This window comes from Oncorhynchus tshawytscha, linkage group LG20 (genome assembly GCF_018296145.1).
Source record: "Oncorhynchus tshawytscha isolate Ot180627B linkage group LG20, Otsh_v2.0, whole genome shotgun sequence".
Classification (NCBI taxonomy): Eukaryota; Metazoa; Chordata; class Actinopteri; order Salmoniformes; family Salmonidae; genus Oncorhynchus; species Oncorhynchus tshawytscha.
This window is the reverse complement of record NC_056448.1, coordinates 37748803-37765816: the sequence shown is the minus strand read 5'-3', so window position 1 is coordinate 37765816 and position 17014 is coordinate 37748803. Positions and strand designations below refer to the sequence as shown.

Genomic DNA, 17014 nt, shown 5'->3' with positions numbered 1-17014 from the left:
ATGAATCACGCTTTACCATCTGGCAGTCCAAAGGACGAAATCTGGGTATGGCGGATGACAGGAGAACGCTACATGCCCGAATGCATAGTGCCAACTGTAAAGTTTGGTGCAGGAGGAATAATGGTTTGGGCCCCTTAGTTCCAGTGAAGGGAAATCTTAACGCTACAGCATACAATGACATTCTAGACGATTCTGTTTGGGGAAGGCCCTTTCCTGTTTCAGAATGACAATGCCCCCATGCACAAAGTGAGGTCCATACAAAAATGGTTTGTGTGGAAGAACTTGACTGGCCTGCACAAAGCCCTGACCTCAACCCGATCAAACACTTTTGGGATGAATGGGAACGCCGACTGCGAGCCAGGCCTAATCGCCCAACATCAGTGCCCGGCCTCACTAATGTTCGTGGCTGAATGGAAGCAAGTCCCTGCAGCAATGTTTCAAGTTCTAGTGGAAAGCCTTCCCAGACGAGTGGAGGCTGTTATAGTAGCAAAGGGGGGACCAACTCCATATTAAGTGAGAAGTGGTAGATCTGTTCTAAAGTATGTGTGCTATTTCTATGCTTCCGGTTCTTAAGTTTAGTTTTTGCGTCTTTTACTTTAGGTTTTGTACACCAGCTTCAAACAACTGAAAATACAATTTCACAGCGCTTTAGATGGTACACAATGACTGCTTGTTTTGTCATAAACTGAAATTTGGCAAACTATTCGAATTTTATCAAACAGGAAATGCCGGAGCAATTTCTGCATATTGAACCATTTATATAATAAATTAACAACACTGACACAAAAATTAAACAAAAACAGAGTTTAATTTTGGTAGGTTACATTAGCTGTGGTATTTACAAGGTGTATCGGACAGAAAAGGCATCTGGTAAATCTCAGCACCTATGCTTCTATGGAAGAATTATGGTTGGTATGTCGTTTCAATGGGAAGAGATCAGAGTTGAGAATACCCCTAATATGCCTGGATGTCAAAACAACCCAGAGAAGAGGCCCAGAATTTCCCAATCCTGAAAAGAATTCACCCTCCTATCTACAATAGTAGCTTCTTATTTACAACAAATCTGTACATCATGTTCATATATACAATGAGCAGGACAGTACCTGAGGGAGTAAGAGCACATGATCTCTAGGTGGAAAGATGGGGAGAAATGTATTGCAGGGAAATGGGGGGGTTCAGAGCTTCAGATCCGTTGAGCAGCTTGAAGGAAGGTAAGAACCATTATTGATAACTGAAACTAGACATTTGATATACACTGAGTGCATCCCTTCATGGCAGCAGTGTATCCATCTGCGAATGGATTTTTTCAGCAGGAAAATGACCCATGCTACAAGGCTAGGATTGTCCAGGAATGGTTCCACAAACAACAGTGGCCTGTCCAGTCACCAGATCTAAATCCAATTGAGCATCTGTGGGATGAGATGGAACGAGCTATTCAGAGCAGAGATCCACTACCAGCCAACTTGACATAACTGTGGAAAGCATTGGAGTCAACATGGAACAGCATCCCTGTGGAACGCTTTGGACACCTTGTAGAGTCCATGCACTGAATAAATGAGGCTGTTCTGAGCTAAAGAGGGTTCAACTCAATATTAGGAAGGTGTTCCTAATGTTTTGTACACTCGGTGCACATGGGAATTGTTAGGTAATTACAATTTCAAAGAAACCTGGTATGGTGACAATAGTTCTCCCAAATCTCATAATTCAAACCAGTTTGCGTTGCATTCAAAATTATTGGGAAAGAGCTCTGCCCTCCCTATTTTCACATGCTTTTGAATTCACCGCTAAATGGTTTCATCCTTTTCCATAAGGATTACTAGCTATGCTCCAAAAAAGTAGCAAGAGTACGGGTGTTGTTAAACCCCGCTGTCCTGACTAAATTCCCAGTCAGGCCCTCAGACAATCATGCCCACATAATCCCCCCTGATTCTTAATTAGTATGGTGCACTTCCTCATCTGTCTAATGTGACAGCTGGGTCATGTTCAGTAGGTAACACGGGTGGTAAAATATTTTGAAACAGAAAACGAAAACAAGTCTAGGTAGTGTCTCCACGTTTCAGTCTTTTTCTTCTGTTTCATGCCTACTGAACTCGAGCGTCATCATCCAGGTGGAAGTAGTGGATAATAGTAAAACCATTTGAGCACTTGCTACACAAATCCAGTTCATTATTATTATTATTATGAATAAAATAAGAAACCATGAAAATGACTTCTCCTGCCTTAACTTTAGTTTCAGCTGTAAACCAATACATTTTCTGTAATGGGCCTTCTGGCATCTGCATGGCTAAAATCTGGCTGTGCAACACATTAGCAGAAAGCTTATTGAGGAAAACAGAAAGCAATAAATTATCAAATAACACAAACAAAAACACTTGTTTAAAATGGAGCCTCTTGTTTTCTCCAAGTGAAATAGATGCCCTAGACTTAACAGTGTACCAGAACCCTGCAATCGTTTCATTTTAGTGTCAAAACATACCAAAATGGCCCCACAGCAGTGTTGTATGAATCATAATCGCTGCAAAACTTTGTCCATTTTCTCTCTCATTATACAATGTAAATAAACAATTTTGAAGCAAGTTATCCTCCATTGAAACCAACCAGGACAATACACGCTCTCTTTATTTTGTGTGTATGTGTTTTATTATGGTACAAGGTCTGCATGTGTGTGTGTTTTATTTAGTGCTTGTGCATGTGTGTGCAGTACTCTATGTGCAAACATAGTGTTTGAGGATGTGTATTTGAAGAGGTGCACATACTGTCAATATACAGTATGTTTTTGATTGTGTGATGCAGCGTTTCAGAGTGGGCTTCAGTTAACTGGTTTCATAGGCCTGGCTGGACACTCAGCCTTCACGGACCTCCACATGCTCACCTTCACTCTCTTCCTAGGTCAATGTGGTTCCCTGTGGCTCAAAGGTTGAATCATGAAGGGCACAAAGACTCCCAGGCCCTTCTGAACCATTCAAACTCCCAGGCCCTTCTGAACCATTCAAACTCCCAGGCCCTTCTGAACCATTCAAACTCCCAGGCCCTTCTGAACCATTCAAACTCCCAGGCCCTTCTGAACCATTCAAACTCAGGTTGTTTTCTCCCAGTCTGGGTGACTCAGAAGTCACTCGATTTCTGATTCTGTAGTTAGTCCATCCTTCCAGCTCCTCCTCATTTTAGTAACCGCAACAAGCAGATAATTTATTATTAAAATCCTGAGGACTGGATGATAAACCTCCCCCCCATCTTTGCCTCTCCCAGTCAGAGACCTTCCTCCCCCCTCTCTGCCTCTCCCAGTCAGAGTTCCATGGTGGGTGTGACCACCACGGGTGGGGTTGGTGGGTGTGGTAGAGATGGGACAGAATACAGTTTCCCGGAGGATGAGTCTTTACCACACTAGTCCAGATGGCTGCGGTAACACCAATAAACATTAGCTTGCACACCGCCGTTAAAACACCAAAGAAGAAGAAGCATCCCCGCCCATGGCCCATCATCACGCCTTGTACATGTTGATGGGACTGCTAAGCGCCAGCTGGCCGTTGGGCGCCACCTCCATGCTGGCCTCTTCCTCCAGCAGGCCCGACACGTCCCCCATGTTAGGCAGGCTGTCGTGGTAGCTGCTGATGCTGATGTTATCCTCTTTAAGTTCGATGGTCCAGAACGGAGCGTTCAGCTTGCGGTTGCGGTACTCGCGGTAGGTATAGACACCGCCCGCCACACCCATCAGCACCACCACTGCCACGATGATCACCGCGAGGACGATGACATTGAACTGGGTCCAGGAGACCTCGGAGATGGCGGCCGTGGTGTTGGCAAGGAGACCTGGTGTGGTGCTGGAGGCTGTGGTGGTGGTGTTGGAGGTGGAAGTCATAGTGTGGCCACTAGAGGGGGTAGTGGTGGTGGAGCGCAGGGTCAGGGTGGTGGTGGTGGTGGTTGTTGTTGTCGTGTTCTGCTCAGGGGTGGGAGTGACTATAGCTGGGGAAGAGAGGCAAGTGTGTCTGTTTAGCACAAGGAACACTTCACTGTCTTGTCTCTTGATAAAGGTCACTGCTAATTGTTTTACTATTATGCATCCTCAGCTTTGTTTGTTGATTTTATTATACATCTTTAATATTACAGTGGAATTATTCAATGGTGATTACAGGAGAATATCAGTCATAGAAACGTTAATGTATATTTAACTCCATGTGAAATTCAACACTTTCACAGTGTACATATGAATCCATTGTTATAATCTAGTATTATATTACGCTTACAAGCGTGATGACAAAATAACACTGAATTAGAGTTACACTGTCAAAATGTTAATTTAACACAGACAGTAAGCAAGATTAAATTTAACACTACCAAAGTTAATTGCTTTGAAGCGCTTGTCATCCACATGAAAGATAGTCAGTAGAACAAAGATTCTGATTATTATTGAATGATTCTGACCTTTGCAGCTGTGGATGACGGCACTACCCACGTATCCTTCAGTGCAACGCTCGCAGTGTTTCCCCGACGTGTTGTTGACGCAGCTCAGGCAGTGACCCGTCTCAGGGTTGCAGATGCGGGGCGAGGTCCCGGGGTCGGCGTTCCCGCTGCAGTTGCAAGGAAGGCAGATGCTGTCCGCATTGTAGAAGCCGCCCTTGCACTGGTCACAGTGGGGCCCCTGGTACTCTGGCTTACACTGGTCACACACAGATTGTCCTCTGGGGTCTGGGAGGAAGATAGAAACAACACAGCAAGGTTCAGTGTGGGGAGTCAAGAAGACCTTCTACCACTAGGTGGTGGTAGCATTCTATGGGATAAACATTTTGGAGCGCTTGACTGTAGCATGGGCTGTGCTTGTATGGTAGACAATTGAACACTTCAAACGGAAAAATAGAAATTATGCTTTACACACCACAATAAGAGCTTTTTTGTGAGAACAAAACGCTAATATTACGACGTCCTTTTATTTATTTTTTGGACGGCAAATCTCTGCACAAAACAACTTTTCTCAGGAAGCATAAGCACAGTGGCAGAGATGTAACATTACAGTTCCACCAGAGACAACTTCAAATGTGAAGCATTCAGGAATGTGCAGGGTAAAGTTATATTGACGGGTTTCATTTACTCTCTCTGTGGATAAGAAGTCAACACACAGTACGTCATGGTCTTGCTCAGTTGGTAGAGCATGGCGTTTGCAAAGCCAGGATAGTGGGTTCAGTTCCCAGGACTGTCCATATGTAAAATGTATGCACTCATGACAAAGTCACTTTGGAATAAAAGCATCTGCTAAATTACATATATTATTGACAAAGATGCTAGGATACCATCAAGAAGCTGAGTACACTAACTTTCAATGCCAATCCCGTCACACCAAGATCCCGTCACACTAAGATAGTGATTTGTCCTCTGCACATACTGTACACCTAGTTGACCAGAAACATCCAATGTCCCTCTGTGGCTACAATAGTATCACCAGATGCATTTTTACAACCAGAAGTACACAGGGTCAAACAGTCTAGAACAAATAATATCAGAAAGAAAGGTGTTGTGTCCATTCTCTCATTCATGCACCTCCTAAAGGGTGGAATTGCATGAGCAGCGTGTCCTGTACTATTAAACTGAATCCCCAACATATGACTGACACATTTCTGTTCTACATCGGAGCTCCACAATCTGTGCGGTTGGTTCCACTCTTGCCTTTGTTTCTGTGCCATCTTTACTCCAAATCTAATGAAAAAAGGATTAACAGAAGTCGCTGTTATCCGCCAGAGGCGAGTTGTGTTCAAACTAACTGTGAAAACAAACCATAACAAGATTTCCTCAAAATGCATCGTCTTTGTTTTTTATGCCCTGAATTTTAATCACTAAGCTCAAAATGGATGTGTCGTGGCCCACAGTCTAAGGTCTTCAGAGAAAAAACATGCCAGAGAGTCTGTGCGTACAGTAATCTCATTCCCAGACACTTCTGCCCACTGAGGGTACTGTAGCTTAATAGCTTTCATTAAGAGTGAGTACTGACTTCAAATGTATTGTCAGATATCAATTAATCGATCAGTCACTTGCTCTTATGGCAACGAGATGTAATTAAAGAATGCAAAAGCACCATTTCTTCTACTGTTTTACTATTTGAGTTAACTTTACCTTATAATTGTTCAATTGTGAGGAAGACAAAAAGGTGTGAAATTTGCTCTGGTGCAAAGGCTTGGTGAACGGTGACATATAAATCTAAATCTAAGCACTAGAACCCCTCTCTGTACCTTCTCTCACTTTGCCTTCTGCAATGGACTGCCAACAGAATGTAAACCAAGCAGATCAAAGAACCTCGACTCGTCAGATGATTGCCACTCAGGAGGAACACACTTTGAGCTAAACCAATTTCACAGGTAATGTGCAGAGTAACAGGCTAGGAGGATAATGACCATCATCAGTCACAGCAGGGAAATAGAAGGCGGTGACAATTAGTGAAATATTAGAGGGGCTCATTTAAAAGCATTTACTGTTGCAGCAGAGAGGCTGAAAATTAATTTCACACACACGCTTATGCACACAATGACAGGTTAGTGACGCATGCTGGAAGTATTCAGGTTCCTCAGACACTCCTTGAAACCTGTGTGGTACATGCCAGACAATTAAAACCTGTGTGGTGCGTAGGGAGCCTAATGACACTACATTCTCTAGTGAAAAGGTGTCATATGGCAGAGTGAGAGAGAGACAGAGAGAGAAACAGTTTCCTCTTTTAGCATTGGCCCTTTTACCTTTTGCCTAATAAACACCCAGCCTCAGTGTATTGGGTGAACCAGAGTGTAAAATCATTTGCCTTGCAAATGTGATAAATCCTTCATGGGCAATTCATTTGACCTTTGCCACAGGGGGAGTCCCATTTTAAACATACAGAACTGCTGTATTCATGTTGGTCAAAACACAGACTTGTATCTGTCTGCAGAAATTGCCTACAAGGTCATGGCCATAACTAAAGCAAAACTGGAACCTCTGACGCCCCCTTGTCCCACCATACCTCAGTATGCAGCTTCCAGTGAACAGCTGAGGGGAAATTGTGTTACCTCGATTTTGACCTTACATCGATTAGGATAAGCAGAGTAAGGTGTTTTTTACATGACTAATGCCATACTCAGTTTGATATCAAATTATTAATGTGCATGTAAACATACTCTGTTTCATATACACTGGTTGTTAATACTTTTTGGGGATATAGAGTTGCCCTGGAGGGGGAAACAAAGCAGGGGAACCTCTGGTCTGAAAACTACAGGATGACAGGAAGTTGTACTGTTGGTCTGCTCCTGTGTTGTGGATGGAAACAGCAGTGTGGCTGCCAGCTGGACGCGTGGCCCTTAATAAACTCATCTGTCAGCACCACTGACAAGGAACTAACAAACATACAGGAAACACAGCATACGGAGTCTACCTTTCAAAACGAGGACTCAGGAAAAGCAGGAAAAACTGCCTCTTGAAACCATTGTACATTACATGCATGTACAGTACCATGTTGATAATTTATCTAGTGAATTGTTTAATTATTAACTGAGTACCAGTGTAGAGGCTTCTTCCCAAAAGACATTAAAAGGCCTTCGAGTAGTTAATTAAAACCTCAAAGTGACATATTCATAGATTTGGGTCATGTGTACATAGGATGGCCCAATTTCTGACCCGTTAGCAAATTAATGGAGGATGGATCCTTCCCTAGATGGCAAACGCTCACAAAACTACAAAAGTTAGCATTGGTCTGAAATCTATGAGGTTCTGTATGTATTGTATATTGAAATTCAGCATTTAGCAGCATATGAATAAACTAAAAATGTTGTTTTTTTTGTTGCAGTTTCCTTCTATCACATCATATTAAAAATGGCTTTGGATTTCCATGGGTCAGGGGTGTTGTGAGGTGACTGATAGAGACCTCAACCCACACGACCCTTATATTATACATCTCCAAGCCTGTTTGCTTGATAGTGTTATATGGTAGCCTAGTCTCTTGTTTACAATTCTCTCAGCTTCTTGGCCAGTGACGCTATGACCAATGCTACCCATGCTAGACAGAGCATGTGAAACGAAACCAAGATCTGGGACACAGGAGCGAGGAGGCATGTGGTAGCTAGGGGGCTCCCCCCAGTTTCCTTCACTGCTTAGTGGATGACAAGAATCTCCCCTCCCTCCCCTCTCATCCTTCTCTCCTCCACAACAAACACATACACTTCAATCTTCTGAGTCAGTGGAGAATGAGATGAGACGTGCCGAAGCACATTTATTTGATTTTTTAAAACATTTTAGTCATTTAGCAGACGCTCTTATCCAGAGCGACTTAAAAGAGCAATTAGGGTTGCCTTGCTCAAGGGCACAGACATATTTTTCACCCAGTTGGCTGAGGGATTCGAACCAGCGACCTTTAAGTTACTGGACCAAAGCTATTAAAAGCTAGGATACCTTAGACCCAAAACACGCTCAAGGGGTCAAGCTGTTGCCCCCACTGCACATCCAAAACTAGGGACCAGGTTGTAAGTTTAACAGGAGAAGACATGCTCCTAAACGTGCTGAAGAAGCAGTTATGCATAAGTTTGTTGTAAAAATGTGAATGAGTCATGAAATACCCATCCAATATCGGCATAGCCATATAATTAGATTTTATGATTGGTAGGCGATAAAATGCAATAAAATGCTACATTATCCTTCTTGGATTTACTAACTCAAATAAACAAACATAACACACAGAATTCCTTTCAGAATGCTGTTGTCGTATACAGTCAGTGAAGTATTGGATGAATGGATGCAATAATCTCTGGAACAAGCAAACCAAACTAATTCTAAAAGCTTTAACAAGAGCAGGGTATTTTGTTTCATTTGAAACAGCATAACATTTTATTAAAGAAGATACTAGCCAATTTCATAGTCAGCAGCCAGGCGTTGCTCGGTAGACAAAAGCCCCCCAGGACGCACTGTATCTGATTGACCCTCCATTTGTATGCATTGGACTGCAGGAGCATTTATCCCCATCATCAACTTAGCCAGAGGGGCTTTCACAGCCCTCCCAGTGCATTATCAGGGGTACAGGCATTTTAACACTTGATGGCATTGCCAGGGCAACCAGTCTCCTCCTCTGTGGTCCCTTCAGTTTGACTGTCAATTATTCTTACTGTGCATTAAACGCTGTGTGAATGAGTGACTAGTAGTAGTAGTGTGTGTAGTTACATGACAGACAGACGGGGAGTTGGATCCATCAATAGATACTAAAAGGATTGAATGAAGACTGAACGGTGCTAAAACAGCTGTGACGCTTCCACATCAAGGACAATCTAGGTACGCTTCCACATCAAGTACAATCTAGGTACATCTAGTATATTGTGCCATTATATAGGTAGAGTATGAAGGACAAGAGTGAATCAATTGCCATTAAAGGTGGAGGTAAGTAATTAAACAATTTGATGGTATACTGTTACATGCAATAACTTTAAAAAGGTCCAATGCAACCGTTTTTATCTCAATGTCAAATCATTTCTGGGTAGCAATTAAGTATCTTACTGTGACTTTAAAAAAATTAAAAAATAAAACATTTTTAATTCAATTTGTAATATGTGGTTCTTAGCCAAGAGCAATTTCTCAAGCAAGAATTTAGCTAGGACTGTCTGGGAGTGGTCTTACTGGGGAGTGGGAGTGGTCTGACTGGGGAGGGGGAGTGGTCTGACTGGGGAGGGGGAGTGGTCTGACTGGGGAAGGAAAAACTTAAAACTAGCTGTTATTGGCAGAGAGGTTTGGAACTCTCTTTCTTATTGATCTATTAACTAATTTCCAGCCTGGTGATGTCACCACGCAGGGCAAGACTTCATCCCACTAAAACCGGCTGAAATTTCAGGTGGTCTTTTCAAACAGCTCTTACACTAAAAGGGCATTATCATCCTTTCCACAATTTCACAGTATTATTTCAAAATCAAGTTTTTGACTGCACCTTGCCTTTAAATATACCAATGTAAGCAATTCCCCCCAAAATGTAGGCTAAAATCATCATAATACCTTCAAACCAAGTTGTTTAATGATAGAATCCCTGGCAGAGTTGCTATTCCTCAAAGTAATTGTGTAATAACTTGGTTTGAATTAATTGAGAGATGGCACGCCTACAGTCTGAACAGCATTCCAGGGCAGTGACTAAGTAACACATTGGAACTGTCTCTCTTTGCCCATAGACTCATTTTAAGGTATGACATTTAAAAAATATTTTATCATGTGTGAACTATCCCTTTAATCCTGAGTTCATATGCAAACCCTCATAACCCAGATTATGCAAACTCCTGCACTAAAAAGCCTGCTCAATGGAAAATCTAAATCTCCAGTGAAAATGCTTTTCAAGTCATTCCATGAATGGCCTTATGAGCAGGGGCGCAACTTTGGTTTTAGAAGTGGGGGGGACATAGTCTTTTTTTCCTCTCGGATAAACACTCCAAAACAGCCTACCTGACCGCCCGGGGGCGTTCGCATGGTCCTAAAGCACACAGCAGCCTCATTTTGTATCACATTCCAATGATAGAACTGGTAGGGGGCACAAAAATGCAATTTCAGGATATGGAGGGGCCTGGTGAAAGTTGCACCCCTGCTTATGAGCACAACCTGTGTTTATTTAATCCACTTTTTATCCCTGTGAAGGTCACTAATTGCCTACTTACCCTGCAGTCCAAACACAGAGCGCTTAATCACTGTGAAATGGCTACTTTTGCAGTCTCTCCTTCACAAGAAGGAAGCATCAGGAGTAATTTCAAGGAGGATAGGATGTATATTGGATGCATTTATCACTTTGATAGATGACTTAAGCCTGCTTGTAAGAGAATCGTTCTGCAGGGCATTGATCCCTATAGAGTGCCATCTCCTTCTAGAGAAAACTACTTTAAATCAGGGATTGCTAAATAAACCTTGCCGTTAATTGGGGCTAACGTTATAAGGCTTCATAAAATGAAACAAACCCCCAAAGGCTATGGTGGGAAAGGCTATTTGATTGGTAGGTGGTAGATTATGGTGAGAAGATGGCCTGGGATCACCAGACAGAATTTTGCTTTGCTAAATATCAGTCTAGAATAGGTCTTAAAGAGAAGCCATTTTTTAAAAACAGATCAGAAAACACCCGGTCTGATCAGTGTCCTCTAAAGAGCCTTTATCTCAAGTATGTTATGCAGCATGAACAAGAGTGGACCACACATGGGGGGGAGGGGGGAGAGAGAGAGAGCGAAAGAGAGAGAGAGAGAGAGGGGGGAGAAATTATAAAATATACACAGACCACAAATTCCAATTGGCTATACTTAAACACAAACATCATCCTCAGTTCTGGAACCAAGGACTGATCATTCCAATCCACAAAAGTGAAGACAAATTTGACCCCAATACCTATCATGGGATATGAGTCAACAGCAACCTTGGGAATATCCTCTACATCATCATTAGCAACAGACTCGTACATTTCGTCAGTGAAAACAATGTACTGAGAAAATGTCAAAAGTATGTGGAGGTCAGGGTTCTGTGCAGGCCAGTCAAGATTTCCCTTCACTGGAACTAAGGGGGATAGCCCAAACCATTTTCATTCCTCTTCCACCAAACTTTACAGTTGACACTATGCATTCGGGGAGGTAGTGTTCTCGTGGCATCCGCCTAACACAGATTCGGCAGTCGGACTGCCAGACGGTGAAGCATAATTCATCACTCCAGAGAATGCGTTTCCACTGCTCCAATGGCGGCGAGTCCAATGGCGGCGAGCTTTATACCACTCCAGCCATTGCTTGGCAATGCGCATGGTGATCTTAGGCTTGTGTGCGGCTGCTCTGCATTGGAAACCCATTTCATGAAGCTCCTAACGTTGCTTCCAGGGGCATTTTCGTAGTGAGTGTGCGCTTCAGCACTTGGCAGTCCCGTTCTGTGAGCTTGTGTGGCCTACCACTTCGTAGCTGAGCAGTTACAGCTCTAGCAGGGCAAAAATTTGATGAACTGACTTGTTGAAAAGGTGGCATCCTATGACTGTGCCACATTGAAAGTCACTGAGCTCTTCAGTATGGCCATTCTACTGCCAATGTTTGTCTATGGAGACTGCATGGCTGTGTGCTAGATTTTATACACCTGTCAGCAACGTTGTGGCTGAAATAGCCGAATCCACTCATTTGAAGGGGTGTCCACATACTTTTGTATTTATAGTGTATCAATGAATTGGCGAGGGCACTAGAACAGCATGCAGCACCCGGCCTCAACCTACTAGAATCTGAAGTCAAACGTCTTCTGTTTGCTGATGATCTGGTGCTTGGTCTGCAACTAAGGAGGGCCTACACCAGCACTTAGATCTTCTGCACAGATTCTGCCAGACCTGGGCCCTGACAGGAGATCTCAGTAAGACAAAAATAATGGTGTTCCAAAAAAAGGTCCAGTTTCCAGGACCACAAATACAAATTCCATCTAGACACCGTTGCCCTAGAGCATACAAAAAACTATACATACCTCGGCCTAAACATCAGCACCACAGGTAACTTCCACAAAGCTGTGAACGATCTGAGAGACAAGGCAAGAAGGGCCTTCTACGTCAACAAATGGAAAATAAAATTTGACATCCCAATTAGGATCTGGCTATAAATACTTGAATCAGTTATAGAACCCATTGACCTTTATGGTTGTGAGGTTTGGGGTCCGCTCACCAACCAAGAATTAACACAAATATGATAAACACCAAATTGAGACTACATGCAGTATTCTGCAACAACATCCTCCATGTACAATGTAAAACACCAAATCATGCATGCAGAGCAGAATTAGGCCGATACCCGCTAATTATCAAAATCCAGAAAAAAGTAGTTCCAATTTTACATCCACCTAAAAGGAAGCGATTCCCAAACCTTCCATAACAAAGCCATAACCTACAGAGAGATGAACCTGGAGAAGAGTCCCCTAAGCAATCTGGTCCTGGGGCTCTGTTCACAAACACAAACAGACCCCACAGAGCCCTAGTACAGCAACACATTGGAATTAACCAAAAACACTGAGCCAACTGGAATGCTATTTGGCCCTAAACAGAGTACACAGTGGCAGAATACCTGAACACTGTGACTGACCCAAAATTAAGGAAGGCTTTGACTATATTTAGAGACTCTGTGAGCCTTGCTATTGAGAAAGGCTGTTGAAGGCAGACCTGGCTCTCAACAGAAGACAGGATATGTTCACATTGCCCACAAAATGAGGTGGAAACTGAGCTGTACTTCCTAACCTCCTGCGAAATGTATGACCATATTAGCAACACTTATTACCCTCAGATTACACAGACCCACAATTTTGATAAACTCCCAGAACTATTAGGTCAAATCCCACAGCAGCAAGATTTGTGACCTGTTGCCACAAGAAAAGGGCAACCAGTGAAGAACAAACCCCATTGTAAATACAACCCATATTTATGTTTATTTATTGTCCCTTTTATACTTCAACTATTTACACATCATTACAACACTGTACATAGCCATAATATGACATTTGAAACGTTTTCCTTTGAAACTTTTGTGAGTGTAATGTTTACTGTTAATTTCTGATTGTTTATTTCACTTTTGTTTATTATCTATTAAAAATAATAATAAAGCCTGTTGAATTGAATTGAGAGGGGGGGTGATAGAGGGAGGGGAGAGTGGGTGAGAGAGAGAAGGTGAGAGAGAGATCTCCACTGAGCATGGAACAACTGACTGCACTGACAGACAACAAGCTATTACAACCGGGGCTATTACAACACTTGCGAACATGATGAAACATTGAAAATGTTGAAATTGTTCTCATAGATGTGGTTTGTTAACAAATCTCAATAGGAAACAGAAAATGGACTAAGAGGGGGATAGAACATTGGTCCTTTACTGAATCCTAAACCTTCTCTAGTCAAAAGGATCTAAACTCTGCTGTTTGTTAGTACAAGATGTCTGTCGAAATTTATAATGGCTGCTTCTTGGCAGCTACTATTACATAATTAAGCCAGTTAGTCAGTCTTGTAAACCAAAACAAATGTAGGGGCACTTCCCGCTTTGGCCTCCCTGCCTCCTGCCCACAAAGGGGAGAGACACAGCCAGCCAGAGTTGTCAGAGTTATTAAATGAGGTGATGGTCAGTGGCACAGTAGATTCGAGACTCACCAAGGTGGCAGCTGCCAGAAGAGGTGACGCTGGAGCAGGGGCAGGGGACGCAGACTTCAGTAAGGGCAGCGCTGGGCCTCCGGTAGAAATTATACTTGCATTCCTCACAGCCGGGTCCTTTGGTGTTCCCTTGGCAGTTCAAGCAGATGCCTGAGAGAAAAAGAGGAGGGACAAGGGGTTATTAAGTAAACAGTTGACTGTGCTGTCACAGTGTTGAGCGACTGAGGTAGAGTCACAACGGTAGAAGGGCGGAAGTGGCGCTAGTGCGCAGGGCAGTGGAGAGTGAGTTTCTGACTGAGTTGGAAAAAGACAGGCAGAGGGCTGTAAAAAAACTCAGCCGGGTAACTGGAAGTGCAAAAGAGTTCATGTGACTGCAAAGCTCAGAGGACCAGGAAGTGACTCTATAGGGGGAGGAACAGTGTTCAAACTGTGTATGCTTTATAGGGCTGACCCCATTTAGTAAACTGGTCGATTGTTTGGTCAAGAGGCTTTAAAAAAAAAAATCAAAAATAAATAAATAATAATACATTTAAAAATTGTGCAGTTGTAAATATATCATAGCACAAGAGACACCTGTTTGATTTGCGCCTGTCTCAGTGGACTAATCCATTGAGGAGGCTGCGGGGATGACACAGTCCAAGAATAATGGCAGTGTGGCTCAGATGCAGAAGGGACTTCTCCCTCCAGAATGCGCTCTCTCCCGCCATTTCCTGTGTATTCATTGTTTCATAACTTCATTGTGTGCATGGTTTGCTGTGTCTATCAATTCCCCATAACATATATCACCAGTAGTAGCCTACATTTACTGTTAATTCCAATCATTTCTAATCTGCAATGTTTGTTTGGATACAATAATTTGTTAATGCATTCAATGTATTATTATTATTACAGTTGTTTACCGTTGTCATTGTCAGAGTGGACATTATGTTTGCAGAACTCACAACCCATGCTACTCAAGTTTTTTTTTAAATGTCATTCCATTTACAAGTCATCAATTTATTCATGGTCTTTTGTTTGAAATGCTCCTGTCAATGTTGAGTAAGGACTCACACCTGATTAAGCATAGATGTAGGACTAGTATACCTGGCCTGCGCGCAAATGTAGGCCTATACATGTGCTGATTTGGGGTTGTCTGATAGTATTTGCGATTGTCTCAACTTACCACCAATAATAAACTGTGGAGCTTCTCAAAGAAAGGTTTTCTTCACCTCAAAGAGCAAGTAAACAAAGTCTGTTTTTAGAATCAATTGAGAATGTCAATAGTTCCTCAAAGTATTTAAAACATATTTCCAGCTCTCTCCCTTTCTATAACCACTCAGCATGAAAGGGCAAAATGTAATGCTCTGATTCAGTGGAAACATCATAAAATACCTGATTACTACTTATCCCTTGCATAAATAGCCTACAGTTGTCTATCCAAAAGCTCACTGGTGCAGGAAACTCTTCAGGGCCCAGAATATTTTATACAATGTTGCAAGTTTGCTCATGCCAGTCTCTGGCCACCTAGTTGATACAATGTTTCAAGTTCATTGCATATAGGCCATGGGTAGCCAATGTGATTGATAGGATATTTATTTTTATCAGGACATTTTCTACCTGCAGGCTGCAATGTTTTTATTTGTTGGCTTTATGTAGGCTATTTTGACATAGTTGGCAATGGCAATAAAAGTTACCTTTAGATTTGTATAATTTTCATTTAGATAGAATGTAGATTAACCATAGAAAATGATTGAGATACAAAGACTATTATACATTTAATGAAACTGTTCTGTGAAAAGTTGCATATGAAAATCATAACTGGCATGCAGAAGGGTAGAAATGTTAAGCTAAATTGGCAATCCAAATGGAAAAGGTTGTTGACTGCTGGTGTAGCCTATTACCAGCAACTTCAAGATCTTAATCTCTGGTTTCCTCAAGTAATTTGTGGGTCTTAATTATTTAATCAAACAGTGTGGTTAAAGCATCAGAAAAGTTCAGAAGCCTACATATAGTTGATTTCATTAAAAACACCTAGGGTGTGTCTATATATGGAAAAATAGAATTTTGACCAATCGATTTGTTGAAAGAAAAGACACGGGGACAGCCCTAGTGCTTTCATTAGGATCCCAATAGGAGAACTTCTATAATGTTACATACAGTCTGAACATAAACTAGCCTACAGAATATGGCAAGTATAGGCAGTACTGAGAAACAAACATTTCCCACAAAGTAACAGTCATTTTCAAGGTGAAATCGAATTTCTTAGGAAAAACTGAATTTTTACATACTTTCCCCCCTTCATAAGAGACGGTGAATTAATAAGTGAACCTAATCAAACATAATCACTTAGTGATGAGCTGTTGAAACAAGCCCGCCCTGCTATTGGCCTGATATTTCCCTCACAGGCATTCCACTACAACTCAAATCTAAATTTGATCTATTGTTTAGTTCTAAGGACCCCATTAAACTTAAAACTGTAAAATTACATTATCTGCTAGAAGCAAGAAAGCATCTCAACTACGAGGAGCAAGTATCATACTAAATTAGCATTGTTAGCAGTAGCGGGTTAAGGTTACTCACCACGCCGACGGCGGTTCAGTGCTTAAGCACCTTTTTCACCACGACAAATCCCTCTGCTAATATATATCTATTAAACACCTGATTGCTTCGTGACAGTTGGCCTTATCTGACTGACCTAATTGTGGACAGGATGACTTCATTGTAGACCGGTATATTGATTTGGACAAAGGCTAGGCAACAGCCACTGATTGAGGCATCTCAATCAAGCCACTGCTTTCAGCATAGGGCTAAGCCTCACAGCAGTGGCTGGTGAGGTGGTAGGATTACAATTTTCTGTTGCTCTTGAAAGTGAATGAATGCCAATAGAAAAACCCACATCAGTTGAAGTCGTAAAGCTGACCAGCTGGCTCGGAAAAAGTTTTG

General features: G+C 42.2%; 1 protein-coding gene across 4 annotated transcripts in view; it reads right to left on the bottom strand.

The window, feature by feature from the left end:
• Positions 1-789: 789 nt before the first annotated feature.
• The window catches only part of si:dkey-220k22.1 (multiple epidermal growth factor-like domains protein 9), an 83779-nt gene continuing 67554 nt past the window's right edge, over positions 790-17014 (bottom strand). For all 4 annotated transcript variants that reach the window (XM_024381633.2, XM_024381634.2, XM_024381635.2 and 1 more), the window contains 3 exons: positions 14093-14242; positions 4423-4686; positions 790-3963 (listed from right to left, as the gene is read on the bottom strand). In XM_024381633.2, the coding sequence (XP_024237401.1) occupies positions 3482-3963; positions 4423-4686; positions 14093-14242 (896 nt within the window). In that variant the 3' untranslated portion in view covers positions 790-3481. The remainder of the gene's footprint in view (positions 3964-4422; positions 4687-14092; positions 14243-17014) is intronic.